We start from the raw sequence: 22,819 nt of genomic DNA on the forward strand, positions 1-22,819 counted from the left end.
AAAATGCTTCCATAAAACGTTGATCAATATACAATACAATTATTAATTACAACTACCTAATTAGACAAACGGCATCAGTGGTTTAGAAGATATATTATCATACCTTTGTGACTCAAGTCCAGGCACGATTAGGTAGCAAAAACATTACTTGCCAATAACCCTAACGCAAATTTATCTTCAAAAAGATTTGTGTTATGAGAAAAACATAGGTAGGAATTTAGTTTTTAACCAAATAGAAAAATGTATTTTTTTTTTAATCTTATCAGGGCGGGGGGTTTTATCGTGAGAAGCATGATGAAAGCTTTATTTTCGAATGAATATGTTGAAAAATATGTACAGGCTCTGAAATAAAATTTTGTGTCTTAAACACTTATATCATTATTATGTCTTCAATTCTGAGATGTACCGTCTAGATTAGGAACCAGTCTCCCAATTAACCCTTTAGTTTGTAGCGGCGACATAGGGTAATTCGCCAGTAACTGGCCGCTCGAAACTAAAAATGAATTCTATTCACCTACCTACATATATGTCAATAGAATACATTTTAGTATAAGGTGGCCAGTTATTAAAAGCTGGCCTACGTAAAACGTTGTACAATACACGTGCGAAAATGTTATTCGTAACTTGTGTCTATTTAAAACACTCCCTTCGGTCGTGTTTCAATTTATCGCCACTCGTTGCGAAATTCCTACTTTTCGCACTTGTATCGTAATATTCCTAATGTACTATTTACCGTTCGTATGGTGCCACTTTACCGCACTAGTGCGACAATTAGCACATTGCGGAACTATGTCGAAAATTTAAAGGGCCATATGTATTGTAAAACGTTACTTGTAGGCACAATACACGTGCGAAAAGGTAATTCGCACCTCGTGTCCATTTAAGTCAATCCATCAATTTATTGCTACTCGTTGCGAATTTCCTATTTTTCGCACTTGTATTCGTAATGTAGGTACCTACTATTATTGAAATGGAATGTAGGTACATCCTATTGTCATTGCACCTTACCTTAGTAGAATTCAATTTGGAACGTATATCTTATTAGCCTATCTACTCTAATTACTATTATCTATCTTATTAGAATTGTCTTAGGATCTCCTAACTAAAGGACAGTTCATGCATCTGTTATTATATGGAGCTATCATTGTTTCCATTGCGTATCTTTGTTTTTTAAATGTAATCAAGGAGCGTCCCCAATTCCACATACAAACAACATAAATAATATTGCTTAGTAGGAGGTGCTTGCCATTTTTATAATAACCGTAAATATACATATATAAACACATTCACTACCAGCGACCCTCTGTTCGTAGGCCCTTTTCGCTACAAAGCGAAAAGCACGTGTTATCGGCTACACTCGTAGCGCGTAGCTCACGCTGGCAGTGAATGTGAAAATTTTTATCATTTTAATTTTCCATACTCAAGGGTTGTTTTTGTATTCCAGGTAGCTGCTAAGCTCGACGACATTTATAAGACTGGAAAGCTAGCGCACGCCGAACTGGACGAACGTGCGTTAGATGCCTTAAAAGAATTTCCATCCGACGGTGCTTTAAGTGTTCTTGGACAATTTTTAGATTCAAATCTCGAGCATGTATCTAATAAAAGTGCTTATTTATGTGGAGTCATGAAGACATATAGGTGAGTTTTTATATTATACTAGATTTATAGTAAATATTTATAGTAGTAAATATAAAGCGGACTAGTAGTTACAGAAACTGAAACAGAGACTGCACAAAGCACATGGTCTTGTCTCCCATATAACCATTCCAGTCGCAGAATCATCAAAGTCGTAACTAAATGTCAGATGTGTCGTAACAGAGTCCACACAATGTGTCTAGAATTGTTTCGAAACAAAGTGTCGTCGCCGTGTGTACACTTTTCCGTAACAAGGTGTCGACACATTTGTGTGCACTTTGCGTGCGGTTTGCGACTAAATCTGACAGCAAATTTGTGACAGCAAATGTCAATATAAAATACCTCTTGAAAACCAAGGTTTGTCAAACTACTATTAGTGTCTCGTGTGCTCGTAAGTAATTCTAGTAAGTCATCATGGGCGATGCAAATGATAATAATCGACCAAAACCATATAAACACCCAACACCCGTCAACCTTTTACAGAAAAGTTTTTAAAGAAATGCAATAAGCTACTTACGTCAGCCAACGAATGCTCAAAAAAGTTGTAGAGGGACACAATTATTGACACTGTAACTTGGTTTGGACAAGTTAGGAGGTGAACATATCAAAAGTCCCCGGCCTTAGCCCTTGAGCGGGGGGAAGAGAGGGGGCTTTGAATGTCCCATTTTCCGGTTTTTCGATTATATCTCGGAAACTATGCATCTTAGCGACATGGCCACTTATACAAAATGAAAGTTAATTTAATTTGTTACAAGTTTATTCAGTCAATTTTTTCGATATGTTGAATAGTTTTTGAGATATCCGCTCTTGAAAGTTTATTTAGGGCTCTCAATTTTATCTTGATATATCTACATCAGTGAAGGTGCTAGGCCGTGTATGGTATCGTTTTCGTATAAATCTTGGTTGCTGAATCCATTTAAGGTATCACATTGAAACCATTCCACAAAATTAAAAAAATCTTTTTAGGGTTCCGTACCTCAAAAGCAATAAACGGAATCTTGCGTCTGTATGTCTGTCTGTCTGAATACACAAAATAGTTCTTTACCTATAGATGACAGGAAAACCTATTAGAAATGTGCAGTCAAGCGCGAGTCGGACTTAATGTACGGAAACCTTAATACGCGAGTCCGACTCGCACTTGGTCGGTTTTTTTTAAACTCCTCTTGACGCTTAACCGCTGAACCGATTTCGTTGAAATTTGGTATAGAAATAGTTTGCGTCCCGGAACAGGACATAGGATAGATCTTATAATCAAAATCATCTTTTGAAGGTGTGAAAAGTGGCGTGGAAATTTGTACGGGAAATCAATAACCGCTGAACCGATTTATATTAAATTTGGGATGGTCTACATCTTTGATTTAGTTAAAAATGATAAAAAAAAACATGACTTCAAACCTAAACTTAAACAGTATTAACTTCAAGAAGTCAATTCTGAATTCCTCCCTACACCTCATTTCACACCTTTGAAGGATGATTTTTGAGATAACTTATTATGTCCTGTCTCGGGACTCAAAATATATGTGTACTAAATTTAAATTAAAACTGTTCAGCAGTTTAAGCGTGAAGAGGAGTTTAAAAGAAAGTAAGTTTATATGTTTTTACTTAGGAATGGTGTCAATGTGATACCATAACTAAATTTGGTACTGCGAATTTATACGAAAACGATACCAAACATGGCCTCGTAGCTTTACTGTTGTAGAAGTCAAAATAAAATTGAGAGCCCTAAATTCTTATTACTTGACCAAACTTGTGTAGAAGGAAAAGGAAAAATAAAAGTCTTCGGCAGGAATACAAGACACAAATATAATTTTATTTTTGCGTTACTATTTCAATCATCAAATATAAACATACCTTGATTATATTATTCTAGTGAGATCCTCACAGATAAACAAAAACATTTACTTAAAAAATTACAAGGTCGAAATGTCACGGAACTTGTGAGAGTAATACGTGAAAAATAAAAACTTTTATGACAAAAAAATCTGGACACAATTTAAGAAGCATCCTATTGCGTCGAGGAATCATCTGTATTTTTGCTTGTTTCATTACCTCCTCGCTTCTTTTTTTGTCATTTGTATTCTGTAGCAATTTGTTAATCTGAAAATAAAGATAACTTGCGTCGTCACGGATGTCGATTTATAGGTTTTAGGGAGTGCAGAATTCGAAAACGATGATCATTTTATAATCCAAGATGGCCGCTACGTATTTTGTCATAAAAGTCGTCATGAATATCGTTTTATAGGTTTTAGGAAGTGCCGATTTCGAAAATGATGACCAGTTTGGAATCCAAGATGTGTGCCGTGCACTTTGTCTTAAAAGTCGTCATGGATATCGTTTTATAGGTTTTAGGGAGTGCAGAATTCGAAAATGATGACCATTTTGGATTCCAAGATGTCTGCCGTGCACTTTGTCATATAAGCCGTCATAGCTGTTGATTTATAGGTGTTAGGAAGAGCAGATTTCGAAAATGATGACCATGCCCAACAAAACGACATCCATGTCGACTTTTAACATAGTGCATGGCCGCCATCTTGGATTCCAAAATAGTTATTATTTTCGAAATCTGCGCTCCCTAAAACCTATAAAACGACAGCCATAACGACTTTAATGACATACTGCATGGCCGCCATTTTGGATTCCAAAATGGTCATCATTTTCGAAATCAGGGCCCCCTAAAACCTATAAAACGACACCCATGACAACTTTTATGACATAGTGCGTGGCCGCCATTTTGGATTCCAAAATGGTCATCGTTTTCGAAATCTGCGCCCCCTAAAACCTATAAAACAACACCCATGATGACTTTTATGACATAGTGCATGGCCACCATTTTGGAATCCAAAATGGTCATCATTTTCTAAATCTGCGCCCCCCAAAACCTATAAAACGACACCCATGACAACTTTTATGACAGTGCATGGCCGCCATTTTGGATTTCAAAATGGTCATCATTTTCTAAATCGGGGCCCCCTAAAACCTATAAAACGACATCCATGACGACTTTTATGACATAGTGCATGGCCGCCATTTTGGAATCGAAAATGGTTATCGTTTTAGAAATCTGCGCCCCCCAAAACCTATAAAACGACACCCATGACGACTTTCATGACATAGTGCATGGCCGCCATTCTGGATTCCAAAATGGTCATCATTTTCGAAAGCGGGGCCCCCTAAAACCTATAAAACGACATCCATGACGACTTTTATAACATAGTGCATGGCCGCTATTTTGGAATCCAAAATAGTCATCGTTTTCGAAATCTGCGCCCCCTAAAACCTATAAAACGACACCCATGACGACTTTTCTGACATAGTGCATGGCCACCATTTTGGAATCCAAAATGGTCATCATTTTCTAAATCTGCGCCCCCCAAAACCTATAAAACGACATCCATGACGACTTTTATGACATAGTGCATGGCCGCCATTTTGGAATCGAAAATGGTTATCGTTTTCGAAATCTGCGCCCCCCAAAACCTATAAAACGACACCCATGACGACTTTTATGACATAGTGCATGGCCGCCATTTTGGATTTCAAAATGGTCATCATTTTCTAAATCGGGGCCCCCTAAAACCCATAAAACGACATCCATGACGACTTTTATGACATAGTGCATGGCCGCCATTTTGGAATCGAAAATGGTTATCGTTTTCGAAATCTGCGCCCCCCAAAACCTATAAAACGACACCCATGACGACTTTTATGACATAGTGCATGGCCGCCATTCTGGATTCCAAAATGGTCATCATTTTCGAAGGCGGGGCCCCCTAAAACCTATAAAACGACACCCATGACGACTTTTATGACATAGTGCATGGCCGCCATCTTGGAATCCAAAATGGTCATCATTTTTGAAATCTGCGCCTCCTAAAACCTATAAAACGACACCCCTGACGACTTTTATGGTATAGTGCATGGCCGCCATTTTGGATTCCAAAATGGTCATCATTTTCAAAATTGGGGCCCCCTAAAACGTATAAAACGACATCCATGACGACTTTTATGACACAGTGCATGGCCGCCATTTTGGATTCCAAAATGGTCATCATTTTCGAAATCGGCACTCCCTAAAACTTATAAATCGACACCCATCTCGACTTTTATGACAAAGTGTTTGGCTACCATCTGCATGCAAGACATTTCTATTATTTTTACGTACAAAAATGGCCCCCTGTCAACTTCCAACCGAGATTTAATCGATAATTTATTCGATTAATGTTCAGATTAATTCAATTTCAATCTATGTTAGGTCGACTAAACTAATCGTGATTAAAATTTGAGGATTAACTTTTTTTATTCCATTAATTAGTCGAATAAACAGTTAATCTATTAAGTCCCATCTCTGACCACGTCATTTTTACACTTTGAGAATATCTGAAAACAAATGAACACAAGGAGCCATTTTGCAAATCCAGTAACTTTGTTATTACTTTTGACAGCGCGTGTCATGTGTCTATGTCGTAGTCAGATCGTATAATCCGCCGTATTACATTACGGCTAGCCGTTTTCAAAAACAGGGGCGTTTTGAAATGCGGCGGTTCGACGATTAGCCGGATTGTCACTGCGATACGTTCTTCAATAAGGCGGCCTACGTTTAGCCGCATCGTACATTGTAGAGTGACCAGTTCTTTCGGTCGCCTACGTAACCGGATTTTGACAATGTTTGCAATTTAATTTATTTCTACCATGGTCCCACCGCACTACATGTGTTTCTTTTCCAAAACATTTTCTTCACAACTTAAATAGACGGAGCCCCGCAAGCGGGGCTCCTATTTCTGGGCGGTTTGCCCTTCGGGCATCTGAAGTTACCTAACGAACCTAACCTAATTACCTACCTACGCTTTTTTCCCCAAAGTGTCATGTTTTCACGGACGTCTCACTTAATCAATAGGTAGGTAGGTTAGGTTCGTTAGGTAGCTTCAGATGCCCGAAGGGCAAACCGCTCAGAAATAGGAGCCCCGCGAAGCGGGGCTCCGTCTAGTTAAGTTGCGAAGGAAATTTTTTTTTTTAAAGAAACAGTCCGACAAATTCCAGATTTGATGGACACCCCAGCGTTTTTCAGGCAGCGCCACGAGTGTTAAAAATGGGAACTAAAAACTGTCAAAGCGGCGGCTAATGAGTCGCTGTATTACATTACGGCTAGCCGTGTTGAAGAACGTATGGCGCCGAATACATTCCGGCGGATTCTCATTCAGCCGCATTCAATACGGCTAATCGTTAAACCGCCGCATTTCAAAACGCCCCTGTTTTTGAAAACGGCTAGCCGTAATGTAATACGGCGGATTATACGATCCGACTGCGACATCTACACAGAGTCGACACAAAGTCGAAACATTTGCGACTACTTTGTGACTGCAATATTTCTCAGCCTTAAACCATATTTATACATCATAATTAACAAGTTTCGTAGTATGTAAAGCATTATTTCTGTTATTTAAGTATAGTATACGCATCGAAGTACTAAAAATGCATCAAATAATATATTTATGAACACAAGCACTGAGAAGTAAACAATTTCATTTCCGGCTAAATTAAAACAATGTGGTGGCGCGTTGATTATATTACACTTAGTTTATCAAATCACTCGAGCAGTTTAATTCCCCATGATAATTTAAGTCCTATTGTAATATAAATGCAAACAATATATAATTACGTCTTGTAATCCGTTTTAGAGATGGCGTATTAATGTCACTTATTTTTATTTAACTATTTTTCCATCTGACAGTTTCCATTTGACAGGAACAAAATGAACGAATGAACGAATGATTTTGGCATAAAGTAGTCGCAAACCCGAAACAATGTGTGCACACGGCGACCACACTTTATGTCACTTTGTGTCATGTGTCGACCCTTCCCCATTTCTGGTAACTGTGTCGACACGGCGACGACTCTGCGACTGGAATTGTGACCGAAACAGACGGTGTCGACACAAGATGTGTCTACACCGCGTCGTAACGGCGACTGGAAATGGTTGTATGGGTGACCTACCCCTAGAGAGTTTTGCAACTCCTTAGGCGCGTGGGAGTGCAGCCTTTTTGGTGATTGACCTCTAAATAGTATACACGATATACTATTTAGAGGCCAATCTTATTAATGAGCAGATTATAGAAAATATATTGCTTACTTGTTGAGTGCTGCATTATGCCACAGTGCATTCGAATTCCTACGGTAACATTACGGTGTATTTGGGGCCTTAATAGAGTGTTACTAACTATATCATTTTGCTGACTATAAAGTACGCAACCTTTATACATAACATAATGCTTCTTTGGGTTTTATATTCATTTAGTATTTCACATAAACTGGAATTACTGGATTACTTAACTACTTACGTACATAAGTTATCGAATCACATAGTGTGCTGCCTTTTTGATCGCAGCACTAAGTAAATGAAGACCCGTTAATCTTGTTTCTCCTAATTTTTAAACCTGGCAACTTGCTCGCTGGATAGATTCCAACTCGTATCGCTTATCTGGGTCACAATCTAAAAAATTGATTTGACACAATATCGCCATCCGCGAAATAAATTGTCAACTGTACATCGTAGCGCCACCTAGTTTAATTGTGTGTAATTAAGTAAGCTTCAAGCTTCATTAATCATCATATCGAACACTCGGTCGATAGCACCAACAAAATGCATTCTGCTCAAATGAAAAATAAACTTGATATTTGGTTCTAAAATAGTCGACGAAAACAAGTAGTGGAAAAATAAATGAATGATGATATTTCCCGCAAAATTTGATACACATCACGTCTTAATTTTTCCGCAACCGCCCGGTATTTAATTATCTGGTGCCATTACATTACAAGCTTTTTGCTATTACACTTCTAAAATTAAAGGAAAGGGTCCCTCATTACAGTGGTGTAATAGGATATAGGATTGACGACATCCCAGCAAACATTTTTGGTCCATATTCCGAAAAAGGCACCTATTTTAGGTCGCACAATTTAGGAGACCAAAATGAGGCACGTCGAATCGACGTCGTGGGCACGTCGAGTCGACATAAATGGGGAAAAAACGCACGTGCCGGCGACGTATTTATTGACGGTAAATTAGTGATTACAACCATTAGGTCAACACTAGGTCATGTTTCCGACGTGGATTCGACGTCGCCACGACGTGCCGCGTAGTGAAAATGTACTAATTTGGTATTCTTTACCACCTTTAGACGTGATGGCGACATATTTTTATCCATATAATTACTCTGCGAGGCAATATTTAGATGAGACGCGATGAAGAGAAAAAGAGACACAAACATTACGCTTATATATTCTTTTCACTCAGAAACAAAATGTCTAACAAGAAAACAACTTTAAGTTGTGCAATGATAATGGCGGCCACTAAGTCATGTAAAATAATTTAGGCCGATTACGCTGATGAAGAACGATGAAATCTAGTGCACAGAAAATTTTTTCGTGCAGTATGTTAGGTTTACATACAAAACTATCGATGGGCTTTTGAAATATTTAAGTTTTCAACATTTTATAAAATCAAAATGCATATATTTGCTTGTAATTGAGTGTTGTAATTGAATATTTGTGTGTGTGAGTGTATTGACTTGATCAAAAATATTGTTTTATTTTGAATATTATCCGGTCGTGTATGGAGTATTGCAGCCACCTGTGGGATGGCTCAGCTAAATACCAACTCGCCGCTTTGGACTCAGTGGAGCGCAGAGCCAGGAGGATGATTGGCGACAAGAAGCTAACGGCTAAGCTTCAAACTTTGGCCCATCGGCGGAAAGTCGCCAGCCTGTCGGTATTCTACAGGTTGCACTTCGGGGAGTGTGCTCAAGAGCTACACGAGCTCATTCCACCGTCCCCATTCTACCATCGGACTTTTAGACGCACGGCCGGTTTCCATCCTTACTTGGTAGATATTCCGCCAATTCGCACTAAGCGCTTTGCTTCTACTTTCCTTATGCGCACTGCCAAGGAATGGAATTCCTTGCCGGCGTCTATATTTCCGTGCTCTTATAACCCGGCAACCTTCAAATCAAGAGTGAACAGGCACCTTCTGGGCGAGCTCGCTCCATCGTAGGCCACGTCTACGCCTCGGCTAGTCTGTGGCCATGAGTAAACCCATGCATAATAATAATAATAATAATATTAGCACAATGAAGTACCGTGCGATGGCACCATTCAAGATATAACAACTTAAATTATGCAATTTCATATTTGGCATCTCGTTATAATGAAAGAAAATGGCGGCACAACCTTATGGTATTGATAGTACTTTACAAGTGATTTTAACTATATGGTCGCAATTTGGTATCTATTTTAAGTAACATTTACCTAAAATTAGTAGCTAAATCGACATAAAATCGACGACCTAAAGGTCTCCGTATAAGAAATAATTACGTCGCAAATACACCTAAAATGTCTTATTAGTACATTTGACCTATTGGTCAGACTTTGCAGTTAATTTTACCTAATATTTCGACTTATTTCCAACCATTAAGTCCCTGACTTCATGGTCCCCGTATAAGAAATAATTACGTCGCATATACACCTAAAATGCCTTATTAGTACATTTGACCTATTGGTCAGGGTTCGAAGTTAATATTACCTAATATTTCGACAGATTTTCAACCATTAAGTCCCTGACTTCTTGGTCTCCGTATAAGAAATAATTACGTCGCATATACACCTAAAAGGCCTTATTAGTATATTTGACCTATTGGTCAGGGCACGAAGTTAATTTTACCTATAATACGACTTATTTTCAACCATTAAGTCCGTGACTTCATAGTCCCCGTATAAGTAATAATTACGTCGCAAATACACCTAAAATACCTTATTAGTAGATTTGACCTATTGGTCAGGGTTTAAGGTTAATTTTACCTAATATTTTGCCTTATTTTCAACCCCTAAGTCCCTGACTTCATGGTGTATTTATGAAGTGAAATTTACGTTTTGTTATCCTTATATTTTGACTTGGAAATAAAAGTGTACAATACGTAAAATAATTGGTGACTTAGGACGTCATTTTCACTTAAATTGGTAAAATCTTCTTCGAGCCTAGGAAAAAATACTTAAAATGTTTGCTGGAATGGGTGCAGCAAACGGAGTGGTCATTAACAGGCGTTCCCCTCTGTCGAAAATAGGCGGCCAATGGTCAACCACATGTATGGACTGACGTTTATCTGACATGACGTACCTATACATTTGATGTGCCCCTCCCCCGCAAAAAACGACAGACTATTTTGTACCGAGAATTATAGACATGGCGTCTCCGTTGGTTATAATATATCCTCTAAGGCTACGGGCTAAGTAGCCGCGGCTCGGCTCGCTGTAACAAGATCATTTTGACGTTCTATTTGCCCTCATGTCGGTGTGTTTGCACCGTTCGTGAGATTAGATTACGGCTGGTCATTAGCCTCTGTATTGCATGATGCAAAACTTGTTTGAACTTATATTCGTCTTGCAGAGGACGATATTTGTCGAGCCTGCAAACGGCTTTGATAACGTCGTATACTTACGTTACGTCTCATTGCGTATTTTATATTGTAACAATTAAATAATACCCACCCTAATGTTGAAAATAATTGCTTATTTATTAATAGCGTAGGTTTTAACGCCCTCACACAGAGATTAGGACGGTTCTATCCATACTTTACATCCTTTTGGTATATTTTATTCGCTATTCGCGGCAGCAATGACATTTTAATTGCATGCACTAAAACGGCGCAGTTTAAAAATAAAGTTCGTGCTCGATTTACGATATGGGAGGCTCGCGACGATCCTATTGTGTTTTGCGCGGGTCACATATCAACGTCAATTCAAAATTGCCGCGCGTAACTTGTGAGTGCGTCTCGCTTTCAAGCGGGATGCTAAAACGAGAGAAATACTTAAGCATTAAAAGTCGATAGGTATACCTGTGCTGTGAGCCTCGAAAAATCAGATTATAGTAGTTTATGTGACTGGTACCTACTTAATGAGTCATTAACATACGAATGTGATGGATTTATTAGATGAACGTGGTGAGTTTTATAAAAAGGGTCACAGGAGTGTTTTAATGCGTATTTATGTACAGTCACATCGAACATTTTATCTACACACATTTAAGGTATACAGCTGTCTATGATGTGTTCAGGAACCGCATGTTACGACCGGCATTGCAGCATCGTTTTTATCACGGAACTCTCGGATATTAATATATGAGGGGTGTCTCTGAAATTTCTTGATCGCATTTTTTTAAGTTCGCAAGTATTGCTGTAGTACTAATTACAGTAATTACAAGATCAACTGCACGTCAATTGGTGGCAAATTGGTACTTAATCGAAAACTATTTTCTCCCATGTTACGCAGCCGTAGTTTTATAAAATCGATTCTGTTGTAATTATGAAACAATAATAACATTTTCACAGATAAGAAATGTGTTGTAACCAATAAGTTTATTTTATGCAGGTCGTAACTTGCGCTTTTTGAACGCATCATAGAGAGTTTATGGTACAATGTGCGTAAATAAAGCTCATTTAGCTATTAATTGTTATGTGCCTTTCTTGTTAAAATACTTTTTTACACGTCTGTAACCAGAAAGTAATTAATATTATGTCTGTCCATTGTAGGTAAACGGTCCAATTATGTGTGTCTTACAACTTTCACTACACAAGTCCCGAAATCGTGAAAAAATAGGCTTTTTCATAAAATTAATTGACGGACCGTCAGACGAAATACCTACATATATGAAGCTACCTCTACCTATATTAACACGCACTATATGGCAGAGGGTTGTAAAAATCCTTTAAGGATTCCTTAGGTACCTATTTCAAAAGGTGTGTGCTCTGCAACTTGTAAATAAGTTTTCTTCATTGTGGTTTCAGACAGAAAAGCCGAGCCGGCGTGCAAGGCGCGCCTGCGCTGGCGCCGGCCGTCCCGGTCAAGGGGCCCGACGAAGAAAAGATCAAACACATTCTGGCTAGGACTGGGTACACTTTAGACGTGACCACAGGTGAGTTACACGGCTTACACCTCACCTTATAAGGTTAAAATTAAAATATACGTTGCTGTCAAGGGACGAAAATTCAAATTATAATAACAACTAAACCTAATGCTTAAAACAGCGAGTATTAGGTTTCTACACAAAGTATATCTAGAGTAGGTATCTAAAGTCAGAGCAGCTCCTGAGCTGAATGAAACTCGAAGATCTTACCCAAACTACAGACCACAATCTATTAGTCTGAACCTATTTCAAGCGCCCTCTATGATGAGCGGTCGGCAGTTTTAACCTCTAATTCATTGAGAATGGCATATAATTGTATACCATCATCTACCTACCAGTCAGTTGATAACAACGCCATCTGTCGTCGTCTGCGAACACCTCTTGCAAGAATCTTATAGGGTTCTTATTGCAGAAATTAGAAATTTATAACTTTCTTACTTAAACTTAAATAACAAACAAATTAAATAATCTAACCATCAAAATTATAACTAGATATATAATTTCTCTTTAGGTATGACAAAAAATCTAATAAGATTCCAATAAGAAAACGTTGTATTAGAAGGTTTGAAAAGTATTCTCAATTGGAGCGTAGTTGTGTAGGTTTTTCGGAAGAATCTAATCAGAATACTTTGAGAAGTTTATACAATTTAATAAATCAAAACTGGACTTTAGCTTGGAGGAACTCACTAGACATTAACCTTGTGTGTATTTGATATAGGGATTACTGGTATGAATCTAGTTAGAAAGAGAAAATATAATTTTCGTTTTATTGGATTGACGTCATTGATGCCAATTGCTCCGCTATGGTTCAGGTAATACTAGCCGTAAAAAAACTTACATGTTCCCTACACGCATAAGGTTTAACTTTGCGCGAAGCGGCGGTGACATGGCGTGTCTAAAAACATAGTTTCACGGAGTCGTAAAATGTTTATGAAACGGTGATTATACTCAAATATCGTGCGATTCGTGCGTAGATATATTGTGATAGTGTGAGACTTCAGGGCCCAGTTTTATAAAGTTACAAGTTACAGGTTACAAGAGTACAGGCTACAGGCACCTGTAATGCACTGTGTACGGCTACAGGTGTTTTATAAATACACATAGATAATTACAGTTGTAAAGCACCACGGTCAATCTCGATTACATGTGAAATTTACAGGTGCGAAGGACATCACTATTTAAAAAAAATGTCTGTCATAGAATTCATAGATACTCTGTGCTCTACTAAATGCTGTGTTATTGTTTGCTGTTAAGTATTGGAAAAATGGCCAGAAATGAAGGAAAAATCGAGTGGTTGAGAGCGGTGTTTGATGCCAAGCATATACTTTTCGGGCCGTTTTCAGATTCAGATTAAGTTAGATTTAATGAAATATTTACCTAATAAGTAAATAAGTACTGTTTCACATTACAATGTATCGTTTCGGTAGTGGCTCAAAGATAAGTACGCTGTGTATCGAAAATTATGAATAGTACACTTTACCATAATGTGAATGCACTATACTTAAATAAAGAGACGAATGCTAATAAATCAACGACAAATATCGGCACCAATCCCTTTCCGTTTCCTAGTAGATAAAATAAAACGAATCATCAATAAAATCAATATCAAACATATTGTCACTTCATTTCCTATTTACTATATATTTCAGATACATTAACAAAAACTGATAATAAGAAAACGAATAACTTTAATTAAACTTAAGAATTACGAGCAAAAGAGCGAATCAGACACACTACAAGTAGCTGCTGTTGTGCTGTTACAGGACTCAAGACGTATGTCAGTTTTTGTTACAAGTTTACCAATCTACACTTGTAATTTACAATATTTTTATAAAACGCTTGTTCGATTATGAGTTTAAACTATTAATCTCCCATATTTTCGTCTATGGTTGAGCTACAGGCACTTGTACCTGTAACCTGTAAAATTGTAACACGCACTGAAAAAAAAACCTGGTACTGGTAACCAGAATCTGGTTAGCTGTACTATATTGTCTTGTTGTATATGTGACGACAGGACACTTTGTAAACATAACCAGACCATTCTGGTTAAATTAAATTTGTTAATTCTACGAAGCGTATAGTAGTAGGTATAAGACTTTTAGTAAACCCAACTAGCCGGTCTATTAATGGTTACTAAATAATACAGTAACATATACGTTCCTGTCCTGTTGTTATAACAAGGTATTTAGTATATGTAACTGAACGATTTGTTCGGTGTACTGGTTTTATATTGTTCACGTTACCAGAACGTACTATGGTAATGGGGCTTCTAAACGGGCCATATGTTCACTGCAATATGTAGCCGGCTACTATTGGTGTCCTCTTACTCACATGTTAGAGAGGGACACTAATAGTTGCCGGCCACATATTGCAGTGAACATATGGCTCGTTTAGAAGTCCCTTCAGCACAGTGGGTTCTGGTTACGTGAACAATATATAACCAGTACACTGCTCTTTTTGTAAATATAGACCTTTATAAGCGTGTGGTTCCACGTTATTAGAAGGTTTCTTAGGTCTTCGTCCATGTTCACAAAACAAACAAGTTTTTAAGTACACTTATTTTTTTACATTTTATTGATCAAATAAGTAACACAATATTACAGTAAAACCAAGGCACTGTGAAACTACAAATTAAAAAAAAACATTTTGTCTCCACAAAGAAAACAATAAACAATCCCTCCTTATCCACATCGGTGCGGGAGGACTTTTCTTTAATCGGAGCCCGTGCTTCATACACCTTAGTAGGTGCGATGACCCGGTTAACTGCGACAGGCTGACCGGCGACGTCAGCATATGCCCGCTGACGTGACGTCGAGGCACAGAACACCGCGGCACATTTCACTGTGTCAGCAACACGCACTTATACTATACACTTGTACTAGTTTACAATAAAATTATGGACAGGATCTACGTAAATAAAAACATCGACCGGCCGCAACGAAAGACGCTGGCGCAATGGCTGTCCAATGATGGCCCCCCGCCCCCCGCGCATACACCGTGGTGTTGGCACAACTGTTTGATTCGTTCAGAATGCAATGCATTATAGTAACCACCACATAATAACTTGTAACGTGTACACTCGTATCTTTATTTTTACATATCGATAGTTAGTGTTACGATGTATATATTAAACGAGACAAACGTTTAATATTTACAACACTTGCATCTTTACATTTACAACGAAATTGTAAGCAGTACTAAATTGCATTTAACTAGAATTAAACAGTGATGTTTAAAAAACAAGTTTTACACGATACAACATTTTTTGTTATTACTACCGGATTTAAGTAGGTATAACTATATTTTTAATTACTATGCGTTCTGGTAGTATTGTAGAAAAATATTTTTTTCGGTGCGGTACTTTTATAAAACGCAAATTGTAAAAAACGGAGGAAGTGTTGCCAGTAAACGCCTGTAAACTTGTAACTTGTAACTTTATAAAACTGGGCCCTGAACTCCAATATTAATGCTTGAATACCTAGTAAAATTGTAAAGTTTTGTATGACAATGGTTTTAATACAAAATAGGTAAGAATAACGGTTTTTGGTACCCATAGTTTGTTAAACAATATCTTATATATTTTTTTTTGTAAGATATTTATTTGAGTACTTTGTTTTTCAACTATCTACTTAGGTACAATTAATTCATAAAAAAAAAAAGATACATACCTAATTAGTTCGTGCAAGAAGTTTTAATAACTCTTTGAGTCTTTGTCCTTAAGAATTGAGATGGGTAACTATTATTTTATATTTCCTAGATAAGCTCTAGAAGATATTTCACTTTTTGACATTATACTTTGGTGCTTAGTTACCATCAGATATATTATCGGAACGGTCAAGGTGCTCATAATATCTAAACATTCACTTTAGCGTTTTGATAATATATAGTGGCTGTTCAGATATTTGTGAACACCTTGCCCGCTCCGATATATCTGATAGTGACTGTACGATCCCCTTCCCCAACTAAGATATACTCTGGCACAGCGACCTTGTCAGTAGAAAAAGGCGGCAAATTTAAAAAAGAAGAGAGACTACCCTAAGAGTTGACTACCCAATAGTTCCCATAGAAACTTTGAATTTCGCGCCTTTTCCTACTGGCAAGTTGGGTGTATTTTAGTATATCACAAGGACGTGGGACATTATGCTATGATGAATTAATAGTACATTATTGTCGAGGCTCGGAAGGAGCTACTTGCAGGCTGAGGATTCGTTTTAAACGGACGACCTTGGGAGTCCGTTTAATTGAATCCGAAGCCAGCAAGTAGCCTTCCAGCCGAGTCATATATAGTGCTTTTCTCAAAAATGGTGCAAGAAATATAAATATCATAGAAATATTTTACAAAAGCAACATTCTTACGTATATATTTTCACAGAACAAAACCCTTGCCGCCTTTTTATTTTTTTTAATAAAAAAATAGAAGTGTATTTTTCTGCCGAAAATACGCCAACCTATTTGAGACAGCTGAATAGTCGCAGTACTAATCATCTGTTTGGCTGTTTAATGGGCCTGTGCCTTCATTTGATATGGCCATTTCAACTTTTAAAAAGTTTGGAACTCGACAAATAATGGAATTTGTATGCAACATTGCAGTCCTAAAATCGAGACTGCAATGTTTTTAACTTTTTAATTTTTGACTGACCATAAACTCCGCGCTTCGCGACCTATTTTTTACACGGCAAAGTCGACTTTGACGTCCATTTTTGAGAAAAAACAATGTATCCCGTATCCCAAGGTCAGCGCAAGTACGGCGGGCCGCCGCCCGGCTGGGAGGGCGGGACGCCGGGCGCGGGCTGCGAGGTGTTCTGCGGCAAGATCCCCAAGGACATGTACGAGGACGAGCTCATCCCGCTGTTCGAGCGCTGCGGCGCCATCTGGGACCTGCGCCTCATGATGGACCCCATGACCGGCACCAACCGCGGCTACGCCTTCGTCACCTTCACCTCCCGCGAGGCCACGCAGCGCGCCGTGCAGGAGGTAACCCCCCACCCCGCCGCGCCCGACCACACTGCTCTATCGTGTCTCGCCGAGGGTCGTAGTCGGATCCAGGGTTTAGTTCCTTGTTTTACGGTGCTCGGCCACTTACGACAACGCACGAATATGTCGATACCCTTGTCCTTACGTGGCCGCTCATTGAATAACGATTCTTGTTTCTAGTGAGACATTAACCTGGACTGGAGGCTACTTTGATCTTTGGGTGAATAATTGCTCAATGATTAGCATCTTAAAACGGGCCACGGGCACCTAGTTTTCACAGGATCGTAATAAGATTTAACGAGCTGATATTGGCACTGAGCCAGCTATAACTACTGAAGCGGTTACTATGACGAACAATCAGTCATATTAAAATACTTAAGCTATAGTACCTACTTACCTCTAGGCACCTAGTAAATAAATTATGTGCCTAATTGAATAAATTGGTATGTTAGAAGCACAGTTAGAAAAAACATAATTTTGAAAATATCCGCTGCGTTGTCCGTAAGAAAACTTTCCTTGGCATCACAGATTAATAAAATGCAAAATATCACCCAAAATCACTCCCTGGATCTTTCTCCTAGGTTTGATGGAACTTGGACGTTTACCACCACTTTTTATAATGCTTCTTACAAATATCAAAATTACATAAATGCGTTCATTTGAAATTGAACTTTATTTGCTTCTGGACAAAGTTGCTTTTAATGGACAAGAAATGAAAACTAAATATCTTTGTCTGGCTCCTATTTTTGGTTCGATGGAGCACGTGTTCAAGTCTATAATTGTTGTATTTTTGTTAGCCCTTGATTTTTGACCGGTGGTTGGGTCCATGTTCGAACGAGCCTGAACTGTCGCTATTGGCATTGTATCGCGTTTTCATTAATCGAATTTTAAACACGGAACGAGGTCAGATTTGATCATAGAAAATGCGATTGAGTGTGTAAAAATAGAGACCGGCGGAGTTGCAATGTTTTTGCAAACGTTAAATCTGACCGCCGCTCTCTAACGCTGCTTAGCAACCGCCAGGGCCTGGCCGTGATTTTCAATTGCAAACTGAGCGTGGGCGAGTCGTCCACTCGGGCGAGCCAGTATAACCGTGACAAGATCAGGGACAGCCATGCGTTATGCAGACGGGCGCACTATTATACCGGTTCGCTTCGCTAGCGCTCGGTAAGCAGTTGTAAATACACCTTGGTCACACCTGCCGAGTGAACGGCGCAGACTGTGTGCCTACTCGCTCGCACGCGAGCGAGCGGGACACCGTGGCGGCCGTCTCTCGCAGGCGTGCGCCGGCGCGGAAGTCGGTGGCATCTGCCGGCGGCACGGCCTTGAGGATTGGCGAACATTCGACCTAGATACCGCGCGGCCGATGACACCGACCTCTCGGCAGTACATGGATGTTACCGAGCACATCTATCCGATAGCAAAACATTCAGCACATGTGTAAATGTATCGCATAATTAAAACGATCTTAATTGGTAACACTAAATTGTTTCACAAATTAATTTCATTCATTAAACGACTACCTTAAAACTGTGATTGGTGAAATGTAAATCTGAAGCAAAATTTATTCTAATTTGACATCTACTTTGCAGGTGACTCGCCGATTGTTTAAGTATAATCCTTGAAAGATAGTTAAATCACTGCACATACCGGCTTGGCGGCCTCGTGTTCCTTGTATATCCTCCAATGTGCCCCCCGGCTGGAAGCAGCGGCCTTATCAAATGCGGGATACATAGAAATTGTCGGTAGGGGGCACCAATATAGCAAATAAATGTCATTGGTTTCGAATCCAAAAACAACTGACAATTTTCTTGTTGAATGAGTTTAACAACTTGATTGTTGTTGGCACGGCATTCTCCTGCCAGCTATGCGGTCGCGGCTGCCGCTCTCGCATTGGGCTTAATAGTCATTTGCGGAAGTGCCGTACTCTTAATATAGACGCTGTTTAAACCATCATCTTATTGATGTGACAGGCCAATGATGATGATGTGTTGAAACCTAATACCATGGATTTTGCATTAACATTATGCATTTTGGTTAGTTTTGTAAAAAATTGAGTTCTCTGAAAAAGACTCAGGTCTCTAACAAGTGAAAAAGAACGCTATTTGCGGTTCGACTTAATAGTACCTGAGTCTAAAAACTGAGTTGAGTCTTAAATTAGAGGACTTAAGGACTCTAGTGTCTCGATTCTAAACCAACACTACTTGAAGCTCACAATTTTTAGTTCCACTTTTTTATGTAACATATAGTACCTATACCCGCTGGCAAGGCTGCTGGTTCGAGCCGCGCAGCTGAGGCCGCCGAGCCGGGCGTCACTTGCAAGACTACTAGTGTTCCATCTGCCAGTATTTTTGCAAGTCTCGATCATTTGCCTGTCGATTATATTCACAGACATTTGGGAGTTTTAGATTAAGCTTCTTCTATCATTGAAAGCATGTCATTAATATCCCATTGACGGCGGCCACTTGCAATGATAATTCGTAGCAAAATATTGAAATGTTTATGTAAGAATGGTTTGTCTTTTCGATTTTTACACGTGTTTTATAAATAAAAGGTACAAAATCAAATGGATGAAAAACTGTCACATTCAAACTAAATACCTAAATAGTAGGTATCGTATTAATGCAAGTGACCGCCGCGTCTATATAATCACTGAATTGTGTAAATGTGCAATATAACACCTATAAACTGATCTAGCCTCGCTTGTCCTGAGATATCATCCCGTTCTTTACCGTGCACCTCGTTCAGTTTTAAGTTGCTTTAATTTATTTTTTGTTACCATCACACCTGTACTCGCTTTTTTTTATTTTCACTCAAACGGTCCACTTCACAGGGTTAACTATTTGAATTGGCTTAAAAACGTTCTCCGACTGAGAATGTAATGTATCTCAGGCTCTCCTCTTTGCTCAGTACAACACTTTCGGCTTATCATCGTCAGTTAACTCATCACGATTGGCTCTAACCGTCATCGCACGTCGCGCGTGTACAAAATTCATCCTCATCTCCGGAGGCGACCGACCGACGGCGAACACTCGGCCCGCCGATACCAAATTTGACCGCTTTTCAAAATTTTTCCCTTGTTATTTTTCCCACAGCTCGATAATCACGAAATAAAACCTGGGAAGACTCTGAGAATTAAGGTTAGCGTACCGAATCTGCGACTTTTCGTCGGCAACATTCCCAAGTCTAAAGGCAAAGAGGAGATACTGGAAGAGTTTGGTAAATTAACAGGTAAAGTGTCACTCGAATGATTAAAGAGTTATAGAGTTGGGTTGAGTGCGTGGGTCGGGGCTTGGTGTGGACCTTGGACGCTTGCCGCTTGTGCCTGCTCCCGCACGTCCCGTCCCTCCCGTCTCCAGTCTCCAGTCATTGCCCGGGCGCAGTGCCATCACTACCCGGTCATTGGCTATTCTCCTCGAATTGTTCTTGCAGCTGAATGATTATGAAATTCGAAAGGGGAAAAAGATTGGCGTTACGGTTTCCTTTAACAATCACCGTTTATTCGTGGGGAATATCCCTAAGAATCGAGATCGGGACGATTTGTTTGAGGAGTTTACTAGGCACGCACGTAAGTCCTTGTCGAATTCATAATAAGTGCTATTCAGATCTGGTTGTGGGGCGGCGGGCGCGCCGGTCGCGGCGCTCTCGCCGCCGTTTGTTCTCAGTCGCGTGCCTGGCCGGCGACCGAGGCCTCCCGCCTTCTTATACTTACACCTGCCTATGGAGCTGCTCCTGCCGACTTGATGCAATCCCGCGGTGTTCACCGATGCGGTCTATCTTTACCGTCTCTGCTACTTTTTATTTGGCGACTACTTTATTTATCGGGTCAGCTCGCCGGTCAGGCCGGCAGGACGCACTGATCTACTGATTATTGACTTCACGAAATAAAATGATAAGTAAATGTATATTATGTATTGTATGCGCAAACTGAGAACAAATTACGTTTGACGGTAGTTGCAAAAGGAGTGTTAACCCGACGATTGGCTTCCGCATCGAGAATGCTCATTTGTAATGACTGGAGAATCTTGCTGTTGTTCTCTAGAATAGTTCTTCAGTATATGTTGTCCTGGAATATCATTTGATTTGCTTAATATTCGTAGTGTTAAAGGAATGCTCCTAAAGCAGAAGGGTCGAGGGCCGCTTGTTGAGTATGAAGTGCGTGACAGATGTTACCCGCATCACGTCTGTACTGACTGTGTATGTTGCAGCGGGACTCGTGGAAGTTATTATATATAGTTCGCCGGATGATAAGAAGAAAAATAGAGGATTTTGTTTTTTGGAATACGAGTCTCACAAAGCGGCGTCCCTGGCTAAACGCAGACTGGGCACTGGTAGAATAAAGGTGAGAATCATTTATTTTGTTATAGTACAGTCAGCCAAGAAAGTGGTTTACCACTTTTCGATTCTATCAATCAGATGATAGAGTCGAAAAGTGGTAAACCACTTTCTTGGCTGACCGTACCTATACCTACTACATAATACTAAACGCAAATACCTAAGCATAATGCGGTAAGATTTTCTTATTCTTGCATCTAATTTTCTTGTTGTTTTAACCGTAATAAAATGTTTTTATTCAGGTATGGGGCTGTGATATTATAGTGGATTGGGCTGACCCACAAGAAGAACCCGATGAGCAAACTATGAGTAAAGTAAGTAAAAATTGTATAGGTATATGTAGTTCCTTTTTTTTTGGCATTAGCAAGAAAGTAAGCGATCTTGACATGTCTTCTAATTGAAAAACGCTTTTTTTTATCAGAAACGATTACTTATGAAAGCCAAAGAATATAAATAATCGTATTAGAGACATAATTGTTACATATTCGCCGTGACTTATTTTTAAAATGTGTTTTTTAAGTAAAAGACATCAAGATTAATAATAATTGGCCAAGCACGAAGTCAAGACTACGGTGTTCAGAGCACCGTACGACACATCCCTAGGTGGTTTTAAGTTTGGATACTAATACAAATTTATCCCATAAGTACATTTTATTGACTAGGAAATAAGAAGGTAATGTCTGGGAGCTCTGGGACCTTGGAGTTTGGACTTTTATTAAAGTCCTCTGGGCTAGTATAGGTAATGTAGAAGTTACAAAGCTTCTACCTTAGATATATTTTTTAGAGATTAAAAATTTTATTTACCACCTTGTCGGGTTGATTGTATATCCATACCAAATTACAGCTTTCTAACACTAACAATCAACCTCATCTTGGAGGTGAAAAGAGGAAAAATCGTAAGTCCCATTTCGGCCAACCGAAATCAAG

At 39.1% G+C, this 22,819-nt stretch overlaps 1 protein-coding gene across 10 annotated transcripts in view; it reads left to right on the top strand.

Moving 5' to 3' along the window:
* LOC134677658 (heterogeneous nuclear ribonucleoprotein R-like) overlaps window positions 1–22,819 on the top strand; it is a 48,085-nt gene that overhangs the window by 3,909 nt on the left and 21,357 nt on the right. For 9 of the 10 annotated variants that reach the window (XR_010100080.1, XM_063536136.1, XM_063536155.1 and 6 more), the window contains 6 exons: window positions 1,445–1,638; window positions 12,465–12,592; window positions 17,316–17,557; window positions 20,653–20,788; window positions 21,766–21,899; window positions 22,135–22,206. Coding sequence is in view for 9 of the 10 variants with exons in the window: in XM_063536136.1 (XP_063392206.1) it covers window positions 1,445–1,638; window positions 12,465–12,592; window positions 17,316–17,557; window positions 20,653–20,788; window positions 21,766–21,899; window positions 22,135–22,206 (906 nt within the window). In the remaining variant the exon portion in view is untranslated. Of the gene's footprint in view, window positions 1–1,444; window positions 1,639–12,464; window positions 12,593–17,315; window positions 17,558–20,652; window positions 20,789–20,989; window positions 21,126–21,765; window positions 21,900–22,134; window positions 22,207–22,819 lie in introns of all 10 variants that reach the window. The other variant, XM_063536129.1, reaches the window with a different exon arrangement.

This window comes from Cydia fagiglandana, chromosome 2, assembly GCF_963556715.1.
Source record: "Cydia fagiglandana chromosome 2, ilCydFagi1.1, whole genome shotgun sequence".
Classification (NCBI taxonomy): domain Eukaryota; kingdom Metazoa; phylum Arthropoda; class Insecta; order Lepidoptera; family Tortricidae; genus Cydia; species Cydia fagiglandana.